This window comes from Hippocampus guttulatus, chromosome 20 (assembly GCF_054856545.1).
Source record: "Hippocampus guttulatus isolate MCC_2025c chromosome 20, RoL_Hgut_1.0, whole genome shotgun sequence".
Taxonomy (NCBI): domain Eukaryota; kingdom Metazoa; phylum Chordata; class Actinopteri; order Syngnathiformes; family Syngnathidae; genus Hippocampus; species Hippocampus guttulatus.
In genome coordinates this window covers 8857162-8879435 of record NC_141280.1, presented here as the reverse complement: position 1 = coordinate 8879435, position 22274 = coordinate 8857162, and the positions used below count along the sequence as shown (strand labels likewise).

At 43.1% G+C, this 22274-nt stretch overlaps 2 protein-coding genes across 2 annotated transcripts; one reads left to right on the top strand and one right to left on the bottom strand.

Annotated features, from left to right (window-relative positions):
* Positions 1-424: 424 nt before the first annotated feature.
* LOC147187913 (pre-mRNA-processing factor 17-like) lies at positions 425-9819 on the top strand. The gene is made up of 15 exons (XM_086100764.1): positions 425-616; positions 1422-1508; positions 1687-1816; positions 1900-1986; positions 2087-2226; positions 2321-2417; positions 2577-2716; positions 2866-2940; positions 3022-3067; positions 3843-3944; positions 4778-4893; positions 5591-5724; positions 7297-7373; positions 8896-9040; positions 9332-9819. The coding sequence occupies exons 1-15, from the start codon at positions 425-427 to the stop codon at positions 9507-9509; spliced, it is 1746 nt and encodes a 581-aa protein (XP_085956890.1). The 3' UTR covers positions 9510-9819.
* Positions 9513-21617, bottom strand: LOC147187912 (putative methyltransferase-like protein 24). The gene is made up of 5 exons (XM_086100765.1): positions 21236-21617; positions 15172-15270; positions 14874-14989; positions 11824-12043; positions 9513-10797 (listed from the first exon to the last, which is right to left on the bottom strand). Exons 1-5 carry the CDS (start codon positions 21449-21451, stop codon positions 10480-10482), a joined length of 969 nt encoding a protein of 322 aa, XP_085956891.1. The 5' UTR covers positions 21452-21617; the 3' UTR covers positions 9513-10479.
* Positions 21618-22274: the final 657 nt, after the last annotated feature.

The window sequence follows — 22274 nt, the reverse complement described above, 5'->3', positions numbered from 1 at the left end:
AATATAAATGAGTTTTAATTAATCGCTGCAAACAATAGACGAAATGTATTCATATATGCATATGTATCATATATTATTTTGTATTAATCAACAAAAATATGATACAATGTAATATACAGAAGCCACTTTAAAACAATAAATATTTTATCCAAAAAATGAAGATTGTCACCGTAAATTTTTATTTTGTTGTCTTTTGTCATAGGACAAAAAAAAAGATTGATTGCCCTATATCGTTTTGTATGTATTCGTTAAAATTTTATAATTTTATTTTTCGTAAATAAATTAATTACAAATCCAAATGTTTTATACAAAGTCTTACATAGTAATAACAACGACAAAAAATAAAGAAATAGAATATGACTAAAGCGGAACAAGAAACGGAAGTGACGATTCCCGCGCTTCCGATGAAAGCACAACATCCAAGATGTCTGCCGCCGTATCATCCCTCGTTTCGTACGGCAGCGATTCCGATTCGGAAAATGAGTCAAAATCCGGTACCAGTCCCAAAAGGTTGGACACGACCGACCCGGACGCAACAGCACACCTTAAGCCTCTACAGACTGGTCCGATAATGGCCTTAGCGGTTCTTAATTCCGCTCCCGAAGTTGCTGTCAAGGTAAGCTATCGAAGCTACTTAGCGTTAGCTAATTGTACTCAAGAAAATAGCGGACTATTTGCTGCAGTAATTTCAGTCATTTGTGTCAACACACTCTACCTTTTATTTCCATTGAAGACTTTTTTTACATCAGGGAGCCGCAGACATGACATCTGAAAAAAGAAAAACGCTTACTAATTAGTGCGCACTAACTACTAATTTTTACGCATGAACGACTAATTTGTGCACATAAACTATGTACTAATTTTTGCAAAGAATAAACAAAACCACTGAAGAAAAAAATCAACTAAACATATTTTCCTTTTGGAAAAATAAGCATTTTCTTAAAAAACAACATCTAAACGTAGTATTTAAATTATCGTTTCAAATGAGTCCCTTGTGAAATATTTGCTGTTATTTCAGCAAAATTTTCTTTGCCAAAGTTTTCAACACATGTGACATTTCACTGCTTTTGCAACATTTGAATGGCGACCGTCTTTGGCAATGTTCCGCGCCATTGACTTTGTGATCACCTTCCAGTGGACACCTTTCTTGTCATACGCAAAACAAAATGAAAATGTTTCCTCTCATGTTGTGTTCCTTAAAATCACTCGTCACGGTTTTGAAAAATAGTTGCTAGACTGTTCAAGAAAGTCACCAAATAAAGCAACCCATTCCCCAATTAGGCAATACTGACTTTACTTTTGGAAATTCCTTCCTCTCTGTTTGCAGCCAACATCAAAAGCTGCTTGAAAAAAATATTTTAAAATTGCAGAACACGTTGACAACTTTTTTTTTTAACTGATTCTGTGCCTCCTTGTTATAGGAGTCTGTAGAGACTGGCGTACATCTTGATCCTTCCGTGAAAGAAGTCACCTATAACCCGAGTTATGAAACCATGTTTGCGCCAGAGGTAAGTAGTTATACAGACAGCTGATGGTCATATTGATGTTCTATGGTGCACTCTACTGGATATGTGCACCATGTCATCATTTATCAGTATGCCATAAAACCTTATGTCCCGTCTGATAAATGACCCAGAAGGATCGAACTTTCCCCAAATTCACCATTCATGTGTTCTCCCCTCCTAGTTTGGACCGGAAAATCCGTTCAAAACCCAACAGATGGCCGCCCCGAGGAACATGTTATCCGGCTACGCCGAACCCGCTCATGTCAACGACTTCATGTTCGAACAGCAAAGGAGGACGTTTTCGTCGCTTGGTAGGCTTTCTGTCATGGGCCTGTTTTGTGAATATTTTGGCACCGTTTGTTGTTTTTTTAACATTCATCCCACTTCTCAAAAGGCTATGCATTAGATCCATCTGTGGACACAAACCAAGTAACCGGCACTAGTTACATCGGCGCGGTGGACGAGGCTGAGAAAAATCAAGGTAGGCCGGTGGTACCTTGACTTGCAAGTTTCCCAGCTTCTGCGGTTTTCAAGTTACGAGCTGTTTCTGTATTTTTCCACATTTCTTTTTCATCCCCTAGGGTTGACCGTGTTCGAGAGCGCTTACAAGAAGCCAGACAAAAGGAAAAAGGTCAAAGGCGGTGATGCGGGCGATATCGACAACTACTTGGGACCGTGGGCAAAATACGTCGATGAGAAATCTGTGGCCAAACCCACTGAGGTAATGCACTTGTTCTTTTTTTAAATTTATTTATTTGTGGAATGAAGTACGACATTGTGATTATAAATCAGATCTGATCATTGTCACGTTACAGGAGGAGAAGAAAGAGCTGGATGAGATCACCGCCAAAAGGCAAAAACGCGGGAGGAAGGAAGACGAAGCTCCGGCAGAAGAGAAGACCATTCTTCATGGTGCGTTTTATTTTTTGGGGGATATTGTGACAAACACTTTATGGTTGAATTGCAATTATATTTGATTAAAAAAAAAAAAAAATATATATATATATATATATATATAATTTGCTGATCTCACATAACCATTTTATTTATTTTTGTTCTTCTTTCCATCAGTCAAAGACATGTTCGACTACCAGGGCAGGTCCTACCTGCACATCCCACAGGACGTGGGAGTCAACCTGCGTTCGACCGAGGCACCAGACAAGTGTTACCTGCCCAAAAAGCAAATTCACGTTTGGTCTGGGCACACAAAGGTTAGTCGAGGAACCGATCGGTACGACATGCAAACGAAGCTTCGGTGGCCTGCGAACATTGTAGAACGCATCAAATACCGCTTGACTCATTTGGGACTTCACCGGTTGCTCCATCGACGCGTGTAAGTTTTTTTCGTCATGTTTTGCAGGGGGTCAGCGCCATTCGATTGTTTCCACTTTCAGGTCATCTGCTGCTTTCCAGCTCCATGGATTGTAAGATTAAGGTAATAAGCAGCACTCAATGTAAGGACAGGAGTACTAAGACAAATCACTGTTTGTTCATTTTCCCCCCCGTCTCTCCACAGTTGTGGGAGGTGTACAATGAGAGGAGGTGTATACGTACTTTTATTGGTAAGTAGACAACCGTTACTGCCAATGGGTACGGGTCACTTCGAACGGCCTTCTTGAGATATGTCAGGGCGATGTCAGTTTTTCTGCACACTTCTGCTTGTCAGCTCTCCGCACAGAACAACATACATTATTCAGTAGCCGCTGGATGGCGAGACTTGTGGCCTCTAGAGGACACGGAGAGGAATCATTTTTATTATATGTATGTTTTTGTTTTTGTCTTATGTTATCGCACTATGAGATGCAACTAACATTCTTCGCATATTGAAGGTTAGCTGAATGTACTGCATATTCCCACTATTTGCTTGTGTAGATCACGCCGTTTATGGAGTGAATTGGTGAATGCCATGTTTAAAAAAAAATGGCGAGGCTCAAGTCACCGTTGCTCTTGGTGCAGTTCAGCGTTCGAAATGAGTAAAAATATGTTGCCATCGGAAGAAACAACGTGTGTTTCATTATTTTTCAGGCCCGCTCTCTGTAGTTTTTATGTCATCATGTGGCGTTCTGTAGCAGCGGTGTTGTCTTTGAGCGAGGAAAAGGCTCATTTAAAGATGAAATCCCGCTTTTTACATCCTGCAGTTCCCGCTTGAGTTTTAGTCTCAAACCTCCCTCATTAGCCCAGATTTTACATGCCTCCTAGAAATGTGATATCAAAGGCAGGCGATTGGGGAGAAGCAGTAATGAGATGAGAGGGGAGGGCCGGTGTCCTCAAAGTGACTCCCCCCCCCCCCCCCCACCCACCGTTTGGTTTTTGTATTCATTTGGATTTTTTTTCTAGGCCACAGCAAAGCAGTTCGAGACATTTGCTTCAACAACACCGGCAAGCAGTTCCTCAGCGCCGCCTACGACCGTTACATCAAACTCTGGGACTCTGAGACCGGTATGCGAGGAAAACTCTTCGACTTACGTACAGCGAACCTTTGTGGTCAAAGGGCCCGAAAAGTTGCAACATTTTTGCACTTAATGTTTTTTTTTAATGGCAGATCCATTCACTTTTTAATTTTTTTTTCCAATGGGGAGATATACTTTTTTTTTTTTGAAGCCTGATTCTGATCTGGGTTATCAGAAGTCAAGGACAGGCTGACAACTGATATTTGGAGCCGATAGTCACCTTAACCAAAAGGGAAAATATTGGAATCAATAGTGTAAAAAGAATGTAAATAACAATAACAACTGTTCAGATTTCCCAGATTTTATTATTTTTTTTACCTTAGTAGACATCTTAAAATTCTAACTAAAAGTCAAGGGACCTCCCAGCATCTTCAGCATGTCTTAAAATGTTAAATGAAAACTTCAACAATTACATAGATTCCTATTATTTTCTCACTAAATTAGTTTTTTTCCCAAAATTTCAAAATATCCGAAATTTTGGATGAATGAATTTTCACTTATTTTGGTTTTAACTGTTTTTTTTGTCATCGCTGTACTGTATATACTGCCCCTGGTGGCCAAGTTGTGCACACCAGAAGGTGTTGTAATGAATTAAGCAAACTGTTTCATTGTTTACTTTTTACATGACATTTGAGTTTATGCTGGTTTTTTTGTTATTGTTTTTTTTTTAAATCAGAATTTCCTCTCCAGCAGAGGGCAGAACAGTTAACCGCCCTCGTTGGCGCAAGCAGGACCACACCATCACAGCACTTCATCACACCATCACAGCACTTCATCCCAATTGCAGGCTGTTAAGTCTAATAGAACCTCTCTCCTCCACAGGCAAGTGCATCTCCCGATTCACCAACCGGAAGGTGCCGTATTGCGTCAAGTTCAATCCCGACGAAGAAAAACAGAATCTTTTAGTGGCCGGCATGTCAGATAAGAAGATCGTCCAGGTAATTGCTGCCTACCTCCCCCGCCTCCCTCTCATCGACTCACGTCTCCCGAGCGCATGGCGACGCTTCTCCTTGTGACCTTGTGCCCAGAGCAGCGTGAAACACACTCCTGTCCTCATCCTGCGGTGCAGCTATGTCTTTAATCATGTGTGCCTCGCATGACAGCGAGTGAGCGCAAGTGACATCGCTTTCAGTGTAGTGTCGCACACAACCGACTGGGAGAAAAAGGCGTAAATCCAAAAGTACATAGGACATAACTGTTCGGAAGAAGATTTACAGTTGCAGCATGTTATGAGAGAATGGCGTTTCATTTTGAGTTGTTGAGCTGTATTTTTTTAATTTTTGGAATGACTAAATTGAACACGGATGTGCTCTCATTTTACTGAATGAGCAGATTTGAGACAAGAAATCCAATCGAGCCACGTTAGCCGCACATTGCCTCAGGCAAGAGAAATGCATGCTCAATTGGATTCAGGTCAGGTGATTGACTCGTCCATTGCATAACCTTCCACTTCTTTGGTTGTTTTCACAGTCTACTTGATGTCATTGTCCATCTGCACTGTGTACTTGAATGCTCATCCTATAGCCTTGTTCGTTTTAAAAAAAGCAGAAAATGATGACTATGTATTATGAATGAAACCGTCAATCGAGCTCATTCATTTCATGTGACCGTCCGTCATTGTGGATTCCTCGACAGTGGGACATCAGGACCGGCGAGGTGGTTCAGGAGTACGACCGTCACCTCGGCGCCGTCAACACCATCACGTTCGTGGACGAGAATCGGCGCTTTGTCAGCACGTCGGATGACAAGAGTCTTCGAGTTTGGGAGTGGTGAGTAAATATAATGCAACGAAAACAGAACCTTTTGCTTGAACTGGCGGCCTTGCACTGCACTTTCCTGTGTTGTTAAATTTCCCCACCCGTCTTCTTCAGTTGTTTTACTGGAATGAGCTTTATGTGTTTCAAATGTTTTGTTTCTTTTTAACCTTCCGAGCATTTGTCATTTCAAAGATTTACATGCATGCCAGAGCAAACGGGATTAACTCGTACCAAAATAGATATATATCGTATTTTCCGTACTATAAGGCGCTATGGGGTATAAGGCATACCTTCGCCGAATGATCTATTTTAAAACTGTTTTCATATCTAGGCCGCACGGCATTATGAGGCGCATAGAATAGAAGCCACAATAGTGGCTGCGATTGCGTTATGCATCCACTAGATGGAGCTACGCTAAAGGGAATACAATGCAATACAGCTTGATTTCAATAGAGCTTTCACAACCGCTGCAGCTGTATTATTAAAGCACTTTATGGAACATTTATAATACTCTGTCCAAGAAATCAAAATATTGATAAATATATGAGGCACACTGTCGGCTTTTGAAAAAATGGAATGCTTTTAGGTGCGCCCTGTAGTGCAGGAAATGCGGGATATATTTTCCCACATAGAATCACATCACAGACTGTGCTGTGGCTTTATTAGGACATCCTGGGAGCATAGCAGACTAGTGCTCTGGCTCGCCTGGCTTTACTGTCCTCTTTTCCCACAGATGCCACCTGGCTCTCAGCTATTATTTTCCTCCTTCTGCTCTCTTACCCGCCTTGTGAAATGGGCTCCATGACAGCATCAAGCGCGGCTTGCCAGAAGTGTCTCATGTTACTTGTTCGAAAGGCTGGCTATACACTGATATGATACAGCTTGTGTAATCATGTATGTTTACTCTGGCTTTAAAATAATTGAACGACAGCCATTAACCACCGGCAACAAAAGTGACTCCACCCCTCAGTGAGACTCATACTAGTCACTTGAAGTTCAGTCTGGCACCTCATAGCAAAGAAAAAAACAAACTCGGAGAATTAAAATTGCGACTCTAAAGATGGCCAAGTCACTAAGTGATGAAATAAAAGCATCATGAGACCCAAAGAACAGCAAATGGAAATATGACACAGAAATCACTTTTGATCGTGATAGTTGGTTTAGTCCACTTACATTTCCAAAGGGAAACGGCATGGACTGTGTTAATATTCGCGCTTTTTGCATCTGCACGCTTCGTCCGTGCCAGCGGGAGGCTATTCCAGATGTTTCTCATCTCAAGAGGACACGCACACAACCTCAATGTGCACACTTAGCATAAAATGCTGCTCACATCAGCATCCGCTTCGCAACCGATCAGTAAGATGCAAAACAGGGAATTTGGTGACAGCGTCAAGAATAGAGACCTCAAGTCTCAAGCTTCAAAAGCACTGCCCACACAGTCCGAAGCTCTTTGTTTATTTTACTTTCAAGATGCTTATCTCTCTCTCACGGCACGTTTTTTTTTTTCAGCCTGCCCAGATTCTTTTTTTTTTCCAGATCTTGGATTCCAGCCAAGTATACTGAACATTTGGGTTTTATTTCCAGGGACATCCCCGTGGACTTCAAGTACATCGCAGAGCCCAGCATGCATTCGATGCCGGCCGTGACGCTCTCTCCCAACGGTGAGTCAAACGAGCCGCGCCGGCAGCTCCTAGACCCCTCCCGGGGGGGGGGTCGTGATTGAGCGGATTCATAGTGGAGAACAATTCCAGGGGACGCAGACACAGAAGTGGATCTTGTATTATTAGTGGGTTGGATTTGTGAGCGGGGCCACAACGTTACCTACCAGGATTGGGTTAAAGCAGGGGTGTCAAACTCATTTTTTGTCGCGGGCCACTTCCCTCAAAGGGCCGTTCCGAAAGTGAAACCGAATAAATATTTCTCAGAGTATTATTACATGTACACAACAAATGGATGGACTATTATTTTTGAAATCACTCAAGTCAACCATTTGTTTGTTGTCGCTCAATTATTGTTGAGAAAAGTGGAACGAGGCTAACAAAACATCAACGTTATTTATTAAGATAAGAAAACCTTTATTAGTCTCGCAATGGAGAAATTCCCAATTCACAGCAGAAAAGTTATGAAAGGAAGAAGTAGAGCAACAAAATATAGGAGCTGCTGGAAAGGCAGCCACTCTCGCGGCGCCATTTTGAAATCAAAAAAACAAAAATAACACAACACAACACATAGGACAGACAGTCGTGCAATCTCCACCAATTTTCTGCATACACTTTGTTGTCTGAAGCAGTTCTAGATGAAAGAGGAGAGGATTACACATGACAATTTAACATTTCGGTACAGGTTTTAGCAGTGATCATGATTTGCTTTCGCGGGCCACATAAAGTGATGTGGCGGGCCGGATCTGGCCCCCGGGCCTTGACTTTGACACATGTGGGTTTAAGCCAACTGGATGGAAGGGAATCAGCTGTGTGTATCAAAATGAATCCCGAAGTAGTATGTCTTCTTTCTGCTGCGAAAAACTCTTGTTTTTTTTTTTTTTTTGGAACCTATCCTCTGTTAGTGGCTGAACAAAACTCACCTATCGCCGTTTTTGCATGCCATTTTGGCACCAAGGAACTATGTTGAAATGAGTTAAGGCACTCATAAAGCTTTTGGGGGAAGGAGCAGTTACTTGTGAATTTTCGCTATGAAAAGCTAATAATATTTCCTGAATATGATGAAAGTCAGGCTCAATAGCATGATACCAGAAATCCGTCTCTTCCTGACCCCCTTCGTGCTTCGTTTATATTTGTCCCAGCATGTTTTTCGTTCCGCGCCATCCTTTTGAATTATGCATGTGATCTCAGTAGGTGTCCACTTGGGTTTCCACTTTGACCAAAATGGCCTTCATACATCCTCTGTGCGCCTTTGCGCTGGCCACCCACCGTAAAAGGATCCCGGCGACCACTACATTTCTTATGAATAATTCAATAGTGTAAAAGTCTTATTTGTATCTCACTTATAGCCTGGTCAAGCAAACAAGATAATCCAAGACAAGCCTGGAAATTTCGCAACAAAATTTAAGCGAATGCAGACTGGAGTTGTCAGTGAAGGTGTCAAATTAGAGTGCGACTCTTAGTTGCAGTGTAGTTTTTATATTAATAATCGTTACTTTTTTTGTTATTTTTTTCCGAACCCAAGGTAAATGGCTTGCGTGCCAGTCTATGGACAATCAGATTCTGATCTTTGGTGCCCAAAACCGCTTCCGACTGAACAAGAAGAAGATCTTTAAAGGCCACATGGTTGCCGGCTACGCCTGCCAGGTGGACTTTTCCCCCGACATGAGGTAAGTAAGCCCTTTGACTTTGAAACGAAGAATTTGAATTGAGAAAAAGCCAAATGTGTAAATCAAGAAGCATAATCATCTTAAACCCTCTGAGTTGATGAAGGGTATTAATAATCCAACAAAAGCGCTAACAAGGCCAAAGACTTCATACCCCTAAAAAACAAAAATCCGGGTTCGTACTAACCCCCCACACGTCTTCGCGTAGCCTTATCGTCATTGGGTATTCTCGGAACGACTGCCTTACCGCAGGAGCACGATTAGATCCCCGAATCTTTGCTATCGTTTCACCAGCTACGTTGTGTCAGGCGACGCCGACGGAAAGCTGAATATTTGGGACTGGAAGACGACCAAGCTGTACCACAGGATCAAAGCGCACGACAAGGTGTGCATCAGCGCCCTGTGGCATCCCCACGAAACCTCCAAAGTTATCACCTGCGGTTGGGACGGACAAATCAAACTCTGGGATTAGACGTTTCCTTGTACGTGTTTTTATAGAGGGAGCGGGGTGCGCATCCGAGCAAAAGGTGAGGGATTGCGAACGAATGCCACGAGACTGGCATCCAGTCTTATTGTAGCAGTGCATTTTTGTATCCACAGGAGTTTATGATGTTCTTGTACAAAGATAAAAAAAAACAACAACTAATTTTTAACCTGCTATCGGGAATGCATTGACCCATTTGGATGTTTTCATTTTGCATTGTCCCGTGCGCTTTATATTCTCATTTTTGATTTTATGGCCAGCTATGTGGAAATAAACTCTCCGTCAGTTGTGCGCATCATCTGTTTTTATCATTGTTTCATTTTTGGGAAAATACTCAAGAGAATCCTCGGTTTCCGCCCTCTCTTGCTTTTAATTTGTACGTTCTGACTAAGTCTTTGGTGTGGTCACATGAATTTGGAGGTAAAACTGAAAAAGGTCTCTTCCTTCATCCCACGTGAACCTTCTTGGACCTGCACATTCTTGACACGATTGTTCATGATAGAGCCATAGTGGCAAAAAGTCTCTCCTTCTTCTGTCACAATCCATGCGGCTGTATAATTCTCCCCGAAGAGGAAAAAATGGCGTTAGTATCTATTTGCATCCCTTGCAATGTGGGTCTCTTCATGTCTCCATAAACCGAGGGTGGAAGGGCAAGTCTCGTGAACATGAGTTGCCCGTGGGCTTGAAATAATCATGAACCGTGAACATGGGGTCGACCGACTAGAAAGTTGACCCTCGGCGAACAGCACAGCCGAGATAAGGTAGTCGAATACACAGCCCCTGGAGGCTTCAAGGTCATCAAGGAGAAATGGAGCTGTGTGCTACGCAGGTCGGGGAGGGGTCAACCTGAGCCGAGAGATGCTCTTCTGCCGGTATTTTGGTCCGTAACCCTTTCAGGGACAACGGTTACTACAGTGGACAGTTTATCTGATAAACTTCTCTTTCATTTTGAATCACGTCAGGGCATCCACTGTGTGTTCACCCACGCAAAAGTGTAGGTACTGCTGGCATTGAAGACGTTCTTGTGCAGAAAAACGCGTGGTTGGGTCGGGTCGCTGTGCACGTGGAAGAGGCGAAAGTTGGCCTCTTCCAGCTCCTTGAGCAAGCTGAACCAATAGCGTACCACGGATGGGTCGTCCCCCGCCACCTCGAAACCCGCCCAGTGGAGGTGAACCTCCAAAAGCAGTTGACCGACCGAGTCCAGAACTCCTTCCAGGATTAGGTTCTCCAGAATCTTCCACTCAGCACTCTCCATGTCTGCTTTCAATACGTCCACCTGAAAATAGGAACACAAGCAATTAATCCAGAAGTCAGAGCATCACCGGGGGAAAAACATTTAACTGCAAAGGCTGTATTGATCGCAGGAAAGATTTGAAAGTGTAAAGGTTCACTTAGCCATTGCGCTCGTTTTGGTCATTTGGGTGATGGTTTGAGTCCCTGGGCAGACTTAACTGCGGGGCCTTGATAACACATTTTGGTCTGTGGCGAACTCATGGATCAGGATCTTTTTTTTTCTTCCGAGGCTACTCAAATGAGGTAAATTGGGAAACCTTGGATTGAGCGCCCACTTCAGATCCATTCACTCATCGAAACAAGCTTTCAGCAGTCCGCCTGCTAAGCATCCATTTATCCAGTTTAAGGATTAGACTTCATCCATCTGGTCCATGAGCTGCTCAACCATCAGCCATCAACCATCGGTCTTTCGACATCAATCTTATTCATCTGTACTGCAGTCAGAGATCCTACCAGCCTTCAGCTCACTATCCTTCAGGCTTCTTCGGTTCATCTATTCAGTTTTAGGATCCGCCCCACAGCTGTTGTATCAGCGATCCATCCTTAAGTCACTCTTCATCCTATCCGTCCATGTTTTCTTCCTTTCCTCCCCCAGCCAGTCCCTCAACCTTCTGAGCAATCACTCGTCATGTCTCAACTGACATGATTCCTGGATATGTTTTCATGACCTGAATGCGATGTGATCCCCAAGGCCAATCCACTTGGTTAACTCATTCACTCCCAAAGACGTTTTTGAACGTCTTTTCAGACTTGATCCAGAATTGGCTGGTACTGAATGAGTTAAACAAAGTCCGCCGTCTTAATTTCTCAATAGGCTTCAACTAAATGAGTCCACCGGTTGCAAATTGCACATTCTTAGACACGATCAAAAGCGGCCGGGTAACTGCTGATTGTGCCGACCCACCTGGACTCACTGTCATTAAAATCTAATTTCAAGGATGAATGTTGAGTGACACCGCGTTGAAAGCGCAACAGGTTTCGGTCGACTGTGTAACGTGATGGCGTTTACCTGTCTGTGACCAAAGTCGTTAAGGATAGTGGCCAGTTTCTTGGTGTACTGCCGCTGGGCAATGACAGCGGGGTTGGGATCCCTCCAGTCGACGGATAGGCGGTGGAGCCACATTTCGCCGTAGTGCTGGTGCGGCTGCTTCAAACTGGGATCGAAACAGTGCACCTCGCACCCGGATCCCGCAAGATACCGTTCCAGGTTACGGTCATTTGGCCCCAACCTGGAAACCGAACAGGACAGGTTAGTGATCAAGGTGATACGGGTTCCCACTTTTGTCCATTTCCTTGACTGCTACTTCATCTTATTCCCCCTTGTTACCGTCTCCACACTCTCCCCGGTGTCTAATTTGTGCTTTGACTGTGTTCTGTAATTGAGGGAGGGGGAAACCGTCTTTCACAAATTCATCTTTTACAGATGAGGCCCCAGATTGGATCCCACGAGCGGGACTATGAATGATACATGGAAAGAGAAATGGAGACGCCGCTCCTTGTGTTTTCACACCACTAAATATTTAATTGAGAGCTTCTTAGTCATCGGTTGGGACATTACGGATGTGATCGACACCTCAGACAACTCGTGGAGCAGCGCATGTCGTGGGTATCGGGGGACACGTAAATCATTCACTCTCGACAATTGTGATGAATTGTCGAGAGCTACTGCGAGAATTTGTCGCTCGAGATCGCAAAGTGCACCGATGAGCTTATATAAGGTATGTTTTCTGTTTATTTTCCCTTAAGTTCCTTATCTGTTTCCTCGCTGATTGCCTTTCCTTTAGCGCACGATGACATGCGGATTTCATGGATGTCCCCGGGTTTGGCTTTAACCTAAATATCCCTGTGCCAAGGAGCTTAAAAAACCTGCCATCCGCACATGCAGTCCTCTAAAATGTTGCACGAAACCTATTAGCTCATTAAAATAATTGAGTGCAATTTCTCTTCATTGAAATTTGAGTATAGATTACAGTGGTAACTGTACTTAAGTAATCAATTGGTTCTGGAAAAAATTTCTGAACGAGAAAATTTTGTAAATTGAGATGCGTTTTCCATGTAAATGCCCTAATCCGTCCGATGCCGCTCCAAAATTCAGACATAAATGTTTCCTAAAGCATAAAAATGCAACAAAATATGTAACAAATACATGTTACATTTAGATTGCTGCACAATAAATAAGAGTTGTGCATAATGTAAAAAACAAAGAATAGAGTAAAGAATAAAAATTTTGAATTTTAACTGCGTCCTCATCGTTTTTTTGCCCTCTTTAGTTTATGTTCTCTCTCAGAAGTGGTTCTTGCCTGGTGTTTTGTAAAGAAACTGATCCAAGGACATTCGCTTTTGTCGGCTTTTAACAATCCTTCGAACATTTACAAGGCAAACATCAGCATAGTGAGCGATCTCCCGACTGGTGAACACTTTTTCTGGGGGACTCGCATCTACGTAAAACTATCGGAATGCGTTTCGTAACTTGAATATTTCGTATGAAGTTCGTAAGTAGAGTTACCACTGTACTATGCAAGTATTTTTCACTTCACCACAAGTTCGATCGTCAGACATTTGCGACCCCGGTTGTTTCATATTGTCAATCTGGAAATAGCCTTACTTGTGTCAAACTCACGCTCATGAATTTTCATTACGCTGACAAAAACATGTTCCAACAGTGAGCGGCTCAAAGGTAACAACCACCAATCAAGCAAGAACAAGCGCAAGCTTTACGTAAGTCTGAGCGGCAACGCTTTCAACAATGTGCACAACTCCAAGGTTGATATCTGACATCTCTTTTGAAGCCAGATTTGCTTTCGGTTGTAGACTTCAGCTGTCGCGAAAACAGAGCGCAACTTTCTCGAGAGTTGGACCCACATGGCGCCTGGGATGGATTTACAAGTATGAAAAAAGGTCAGATAGGGGACGGCGTTGGAAAGGATACCGTGTTTGTTAAGAGAACAGAAACGTTTTACTGGACGAACGCTTACTTTGAGCTCTTATGCCTGACATGTTTGTCTAAGAATTTCAGCTCGGTTCAACGTCATTGAGTAAATGTAGGGAGAATGTCATTGCCAAGTTTGATTCCAGCACACCTGCTCAGCAATCTCCCATTGCTCACATTTATGCGCTCCCTATTCTCCAGGACCCCCCGCCCCCCAAACCCCCTCGAGCACAGCAGGGTAGCGTCAAGCCCAAACCCACACAGTCATTGACTTAACGATCTTAAGATCAACTGCCACAGAGTCCTGGTGGGATCTGATCCGAGTTGCTTGAGGGAGACGGAGGCAGATTGGAGGATAATCTTGACTCTAATTACGCTGCCACTCAACAAATGAAGAGTTGGATGCAGTGTGAGCGTAGCCAATTAGTCACTGACATGAAAACAAAAAGGAGGGGGGTGGGTGAGCAAGACGGAGCCTTGCATGAAAAGCAAATATGGGAGGAAAAATCCGAATGGACTGACATGAGAACAGCTGTATTTGTAAGGCGTGATAGACTGCAACAGCGTGACATGCTGTACCTAACAGCTTGAGGCATAACTTGCAGCGCATGTGCTGCCGTTCGTCGGCACCGTATGCGCGTATGACTCGCTGATCATTCACGGAGTGGATGTTTTCATCGCACCATTGCGTGGTGTAGATGAGGTAACGGTTGCAGAGGTTGATTTTCAGACGCCGTGGGCGTCGGTACAAAATCGCGAGATCGCAATGCATGGTTTTGTTATCTCTTTCGGTTGTGTATCAATGTTCCTGTATCACATCAATAGTGCTATTGTCAAAATGTTGGTATTGTCCTATTTGGGGAAAAAAAGCATTAATATTGCTTTTGCCATTCTCGGGTCATCTTTTATTTACCATTGCTATCGTTTCAGTCTGATAATATGGTAGCAAATATCAATATTGTAATCCAGAATGAAATATCGGTATTTTGGTTGCCTGGATGTCCTTCCTGTTGCTGAATTGTGCTTCTGTTGTCATTAGAAAAAGAAAAATAATAATAATGGTGACGTTCTTGTATCTCTCTCGACTTGGACAACCCAATTAGCCCGATACACGTTGCAAGTGCACTCACCCAAAAGAGTAGACCCTACATTGCTTGCGTTGCATCCTATGAGTCAGGCTGTACTTCGGGTCCAGACACACGGCCCATGCTCCATATGGGTTTACACGGGGACTTGTGCAGGACACCTGGACATATTAACATTATTAGGATTATATTTCCTTGGGGTTGTCTCTGTGATATTAAAATTGAACTGAAATCTTTGTATGTGATAAATATGCAAAGAACACAGAAATCAGGAACTTGGAAAATACGTTTTCACGGCACGGTCAGTCGTTCGGTAGATGAGTCGGTCGGTCCACTAACTCACTTGTGGTCTTGTGATGTATTGAAGAAAGCGTTTTGCTTCATCCTCCAGAGAGTGGCTTTGTTTGGCCCAAGGCTGCAGCTTTATGTGCCACCGATGCACCTGCGCACATACAAGAGAGTAGATACAAACAGCAGATTATTAAAAATAAAAAATAAATCCAGCACAAGGACAGCAAAGTGAGCATCTAAGGTTTAACCTACTTGTGCATGGCCACTGTGATAAATTAGGACAAAATGTCTTCAGGGAAGCACGGTTGCTTATTTTATTATTTCACCTGCTTATACAGTGACTAAAGTTTATCTCCATCGTTGCCACCACAGGTACATTTCTGATGCTATGTAATTGACATTTACAAAGGAGCCCAACGGGTCGGTAGACAACAGTCATCTTACTTCAAGGACTATTCAGTACGTGAATTCCAAGTACGACTTCCAGAGTTGGCCCTGAATGGAGACGCTTGGCTGCCAGTGTAGTCCATGCAGGTTGGAACATGACAACTGATCACAGGCCAGATATCTGGGACAATAGACTCGCTGGGAGCTGATGCACACACGAGCTGTGTGGCGGGATTTATTTGGGACAACGCAAACACGTATTCACTACCTTGATTTTGAGGCGCTCCCTTAAAAAAAAACTAACCAATTCAGTTTGCATTGTTTCCAATCCAGACAAATCTTTTTTTTCTTGTTGTTTTTTGTTTGTGTCCGTAACACATGAGCTCTGTGACGGAATTAGAGTGGAGTGGAGGTGTTCAGTCAGGCAGCAACAAGTCATCAACACCTCTGACAGACGGGGTAAGCCATGTTAATCACAAACGCAAGGAAACCGTCCCTCACCAGGGTCTCGGCTCGCTGAACTTAAGAACCGCTTTGAAACCACTCCATTTTAAACAGGATGACTTCTGTGTGATTTGGGATTTTTTTTTTTCTCCCTTCACATCTGATGGAACCAGGCATGTCAGTGGATGTGTGTCTGTCGGCCAGGGTGGGATTGGGAAGCTGCGCATGAATGTAACCCTCTCGGGCAGGCCGGATTCAATCTGTTGACCCATTGAATCCTGAAGCTTTGACTGCATCAAACAAAAGAAGACAGCCTGGCGATTTTGAGTTGATATTACTTGTGCCGTGCCATGTGATTACCGTATTTTGCTTCACCATAAGGCGCACCTAAAATGGTTTAATCTTCTCGAAAGCAAAAAGTGCGCTTTAAAATCCGATGCGCCTCATATATGGATCAATATTCTGATATCTTGGACGTCGTATTTTAAATGTTCTGTCAAGCGCTTTGTTACGGCTGCAGCGGTTGTGAAAGCGCTATATAAATAAAACTGTATTGTATTGTATTGTATTCCTTTAGTGTAGCTCCATCTAGTGGATACATAACGCAACCGCAGCCACTACTGTAGCTTCTATTCTATGCGCCTTATATATGAAAACACGTTTAAAATAGGCCATTCATTGAAGGTGCGCCTTCTACTCCAAAGTGCCTTATAGTGCAGAAAATACGGTAACTTTTCTTCATGCGTGTATGACCATTTATGTAAATTGTACTTGTTAATTGTACTTAACAGTGCGACTAACTTCAAAGCCCGAGTGTGTGACAGGAGCCTGGGCAGCCACGTCATGCGTGAAGGATCCCTCTGGGACAAGACATGGACGCACGGACGGATGGCTGAACATGAGATGAGCGGATTAAATAAGAGATGGGATAGCCTGTCAAAACAATGGGACCAGGTGAGAGAAAAAGACACAGATTGTGTGCGTGCGTGTGTGCGTGTGTACACAAATACGTATGCGGAATTCGACCAAATCGAGAAAAAGGTGTTCCTCAGTGAGAATTTATTTCAGTTATTCAACTCTGCTTTTTATTGCTCTAATTGGAACGATAATCACCTCAGGCATAACTAATAATGCGCATCATCAGAAAAACAACAACGATAACGCGTCATCACTTGTCAAAGCTCTTTGATTGTTTTTACTTTTCACTGTGCCACAAAACATCCGCCGGCACCATCTCGTGGCTTCCTGATGCAAAGGAACCCTATGTTGAAGTGAGAAGAGGAGCTCCTATAAGGCCAAAACCTTGTCTAATGGAGAAGTAGTGCTTGGGCGCCATCTTGTTGCATTTATATGCTATTCTAAAGCTTTTATCGTAGTTAAACTCCGTTTTATACGATGATGAGATGCATAAGTTTTGTTTTTTTAAGTGACAAAAATTGCCATTAAGACTCATCTTTTAACACCATTTCAAGGTGTGTTTTTTTAACACTGTGTCATCCATTCTCAGCTTACAGCCTTTCCATTCCCAGTTTACAGCCTTATTTAAAGATTTACCAGCTCGAACTGTGATTGAAGAGAAGGATTACGTTGATCCTTTTTAATAGAGGCAAATCATTTTTAGCGGTGATGGCTTGCTGAATAATTCCCGCTCGGAGTAGGAACTAAATTTCTGCATTGACAGGCCTCTGATTACTTGCACAGTCTGCCCACGTGCTGCCAGTAAACGCTGATCCAAGACCAGCGTGGGTGGTCTTGTAAATTGCACCATTGCCTGCTCATCGACTGCGCATGAATCAGTGCAAACTACCCCCCCCCCCACCCTGAAACTGGAGGACGAAAGAAAAAAACAAAACGGGAAGGAAAATAACTCTATTGTAATTTGTTTGATTCGCTCATGTTGACATGGGTGCTACTCTGCGGTGGGTGGGCAGGAGGTTGTTGTTTTAACACGTTTCGGTGCCCGTCTATGCAAGCGTGCGTTCACGCCGCCTTCTTTGGACGCCATCTTGGATTCCGCGCCACAAGATGTCTCATTGAGAAGCAACAAGAAGCATGCTGAGCGTCACATGGCCAAGATGGCTACAGTAGAAAACGGCTGCTTTATTCATCTCATGATTCCGTTGTGTTTTGTATTTTTGCTTGTAAATAGTATTTTGGTATTTTTGTAAACATAATGTCAATTTATATTTGTCGGGGATTGGTCATCTTGTCCTTTTGTGACAAGCTATTTCGGTTTATCTTCTCCGCTTTTTGTTTCCGTTATTATCCTGCTTATTGTTCCAGCGTCATTATTTGTATTTTGTCAGCCTCGCGTTTTTTTTTTCTTCTTCTAATATAATATATTTTTGGACATCTATCAGAGTCTACATTTACAGAGTCCGATTCTGTCTGGGAACTTTCTGTACATCCTGACAATTTGTATAGGAATAAACCCGTCATCAGGGAACTTTCAGTCACAGAGAATGCGCTAAAATGTCCTCACGATGTTGAAACCGTGCGTCCCTCATGGCTGTGTCCTAAGCCCGCATTTGTTGATGAGTGAGGTCCTCAAACATTGATAGTAAAGAGAGTAGAACTGGTACAATACCGTTTTTGTAGGTACGAATGTGTCTATGATGTGAGCGCAGAAAATGGAAGCCATGGCTTTCATTTCAAAGGTCAATGCACCCATTCAAGCAAGGGGGGGGGGGGGGGGGCTGGTGGGTTTTAGGGAATTTGGTGGAATGTTTCCAGACAAGATGTATGAGGGGGGAGAACTGTGCCCCGGCACTCTCTCGGGAACGTTCCACTCCACACAGATTATTTTTGTCTTTGGGGGGGGCGCAACAGAGCACCTTTTGTTCAGCCGGGAGGCAAAGTGAGCTGCTTCTGGTTCTCGTTTGGTGATGGAGGCCTGTGGCATCAACTTAAGTCGCAAAATGATTGCTTGATTGGCGATTAGCATTTCTTTCCAAATATAGTCACGGAATCTCGACGCGTTTGTTTACTTTGGTACGCTGTTGGACTCTTCGGCGTGTTTACCTCAGTGTTCCGCAGGCACGCATAGGAGGGACCTTCGGTTCTTGAGCTCGTGTTTAACACGTGGTGTCCGTTTTTTGGAAGTTGTGTAAGCGGCTTTTCGAGCAGCACCAAGCTGATTTTTTTTCTTAGCCCCCCCGCCCCACACACAAGTGTAGCACTTTCACAGATCACAGGGAAGTGTTGTGATTGATTAAGTTGAACTTTGTTTTTGATTTGTCAACATAAGCATCTAAAATGTTCACGCTACTCCACATTGAATGTGTGACCCGGATGGCATTTCTCCTTCCAGGCTGCTACCTCGAATGTGCCCCCGCCCTCCACCCCTCCACCCTCTCCACTCCTGCCGCTGGAGGTGAAAGGTGGCTGAGAATTGAGAGCAGTCACACCTTTCGGATTAGACAGACGCGTTCCCTTTGTCGTCTCCGGAACGTGACCCAGGTCAGCGCCTTTTCCCTTTTTTCTAAAATTCCGCAGGGGGTCCTAAAACTGACTGGTGGATTTTGCTGCTGACCGCTCACTAGGTGTTGTTCACAAAATAGCAGAAAAAAAAAATTCTGATTGGTTAAAGGAAACCACATTTGCTCAAAGTCTCTTGCTGGCTCTTCCACGTTGCAATAATGAGGCGCTCTAAAGGAAGCATGCTGGCCTGACGCTCCTGTCCACACACTGACTGTTAAGTCCATCTTTGATGTAGTATTTGATATGAATAGATTTTTTTCCCCGGCTCCTCCATCGTTCTATCTGTGACGTGTATGCACTCGTAGCCGACAACGAGGCACTCTAAAGCCGCCAAGCCAGTGTAATATCCAAAGCGAAAATGCAGTTTTTAGTGTGACAGAGCTAATAAGCTAACAGCACATCACTGCTGTGCCAAAGAACTACTGTCGCGAACAAAGTTAAACCAATATTTACACAAGTATCTGCACTGACGCTTACAGGAGTACTTTTGCCACCTCTGTTTTTGGATTAACAGCAAAACCAACACTTGGAACCTCTGAGCCGATGATCGTTGAATGAACTGTAGCAACCTCGCTCTGTAGCAAGACAAATGATTAAAAACAAAGCAACGGATGAAGCCACAGGCTTTTAAGGAGCTTGGAAAAGGCTCCCTAATTATACCGTCTTTCATCAACTTGTCCAAAAAAAAAAAACATCCGCATGCTTTTATTCTGTCGGCTACACGCAGCTTTATACAAGTGAGACAAGGCCGTGGTTGCAAAAGAAGAAAAGACAACATGACAGAGGAAAAAAAAGTGATGCCAGAGCCTTCAGGGAGGAAAAGAAGAAGTGGTGTTGGGAGAAGAGTGTTCAACCGAAGCCGAATGTGACAGAAAATGTCAGCGGGTCTCCTCCGGGGGCATCGTTGGTGACACGTTTTAGTAGCGACAACATAGGCCCTAATGCAATATTAATGCCCAACTCACAGCCTCATCCAGGCCCTGCAATGATTTACATTTGAAGACTCGATTCCCTTCTTCCTCTTCTGTTATGAAAAAAAAAGCAGCATCTTATTTTGCCGCAATTTGAAACAGTGCCCCCCCCTCCCACAAGTGCCTTCCGACAACGTGCAGCTCTGCTTACCTTTTGGTTTTGCCACGATGGCAGGGGCATCGCATCTGTGGGGGATGGAGGCGTTTATGCATGACAATGTTTCATAGTAATCACTTGAAAGTGACCCTGGATCTTCACCTAGGCTAGCCGATCTTGTCATCATGGGATTCATTTCTTAAATATGTTCTAGTTATTAGTTTTACTTTAATTTTCAAATTGCATGTATTTATTTTTTTTATTCTTAAAATTTTACATTATTTTTCAGTTTGTTTTTTTTAATGTAATTATATTTTCAACCCATGACTCGCAACTTTTGTGAATCAGCATTTTTATTTACTCCACATCATATAAACTTGGTCCCTGGATCTTCACCTAGACTAGCCTATCTTGTCATCATAGGATTCTTTTTTAAAATGTTTTAGTCATTACTTTTAGTTTGTTTTATTTCTCAAATTGCATATATTCATTTTTTTTTTAATTCTTAAAATTTTACATTAAAATTTTTTTCAGTTTTTTTTTTAAATGTAATTATATTTTTAAAACCATGACTCGCAAATTTTGTGAATCAGCATGTTTATTTACTCCACATCATGTAAACTCGGTCATCTATCCATGCCAGCAACGTATCATGACAGGCGCAGCAAGCAAATGTTTACTTCAGTCTCTGCGGGGAAATAAGAAAAGACAACCCACAACATTGCGGAGCCACCAACCTTTCTCTGTCGATTCCTCAACGAGTCTTCATCCCTCCCCTTCATTCGGCCTTCTCTCTTCTTAAGTCTGTTCTCGGTTTCTGAGTCCCACCCGGTCCGGATGGGCCACCCCACCGGCGGGGGCGCAGGTGCAAGGGGCCGTGCCACCTCCAGGTAAACATGGACGCTCACGCACACGCACGTGAGCGCCAAGGCCAAACGCAGCAGCAGGCCCATGTCCACTCGTTGGTCAAGACCAGCAGCCGACGGCTGCTAGGCCATTGTCCTTCTTTCTTCTGGCGAATAGACTCCGAAACGTCCGACACACTCCCTCAAGCGTGTGAGGAGGAGTGCACACTGCTTTGGAATACTCGGGGAACTCCCTCCAAATACTCCCAACTCCCCTAAGACACACACACACCCCTTTTATTTGCCTTTTTTTTTTCTTTTTTAAGACTCCTCCTCTTGCTTAATGTCTGACAGCATGTACCCATGCATGCAAGCGCACACACACACACGCACGCACGCACACTCCTTCCCGCTGAATCTCAGGTTACTGTGTAACTTTAGCTAAGGGCTGTTCATGCGGTCACAATGTCCCATTTCCCAACATTTGTACACAAGTTAACACCTGTTGAATTTTTCCCCTTGAGGGGTTATAAATTGTATTAATCCATTAAAAAAAAAATCATTACATCTGACAATGTGACGCGTGAGATTGCTTGGATGAGAATAGATTGAAATGTTGAATTTAAATCAAGCGAGGCTGGTTATTTATTTATTTTAGTTAAAAAAAATTTTCTCTTTACTTGGTGTCTTGTTTCATTTTTTTTAGATGTTATTTGCATTCGGTTTTATTTTGTTTTCGATTATTGTTGAGTCTTATTTTCATGCATTTAGTTGTATTTATTGGATTGCGTTCTTTTTCTGTATATATTTTTGTATATAGTTTATTTAATTTAATTATTAATATATTGCTTATTTTTGAATGTATTGTTTTTATGTGTTGCTAAATTGTATTATAATAATAATAATACATTTTATTTATAAGCGCCTTTCA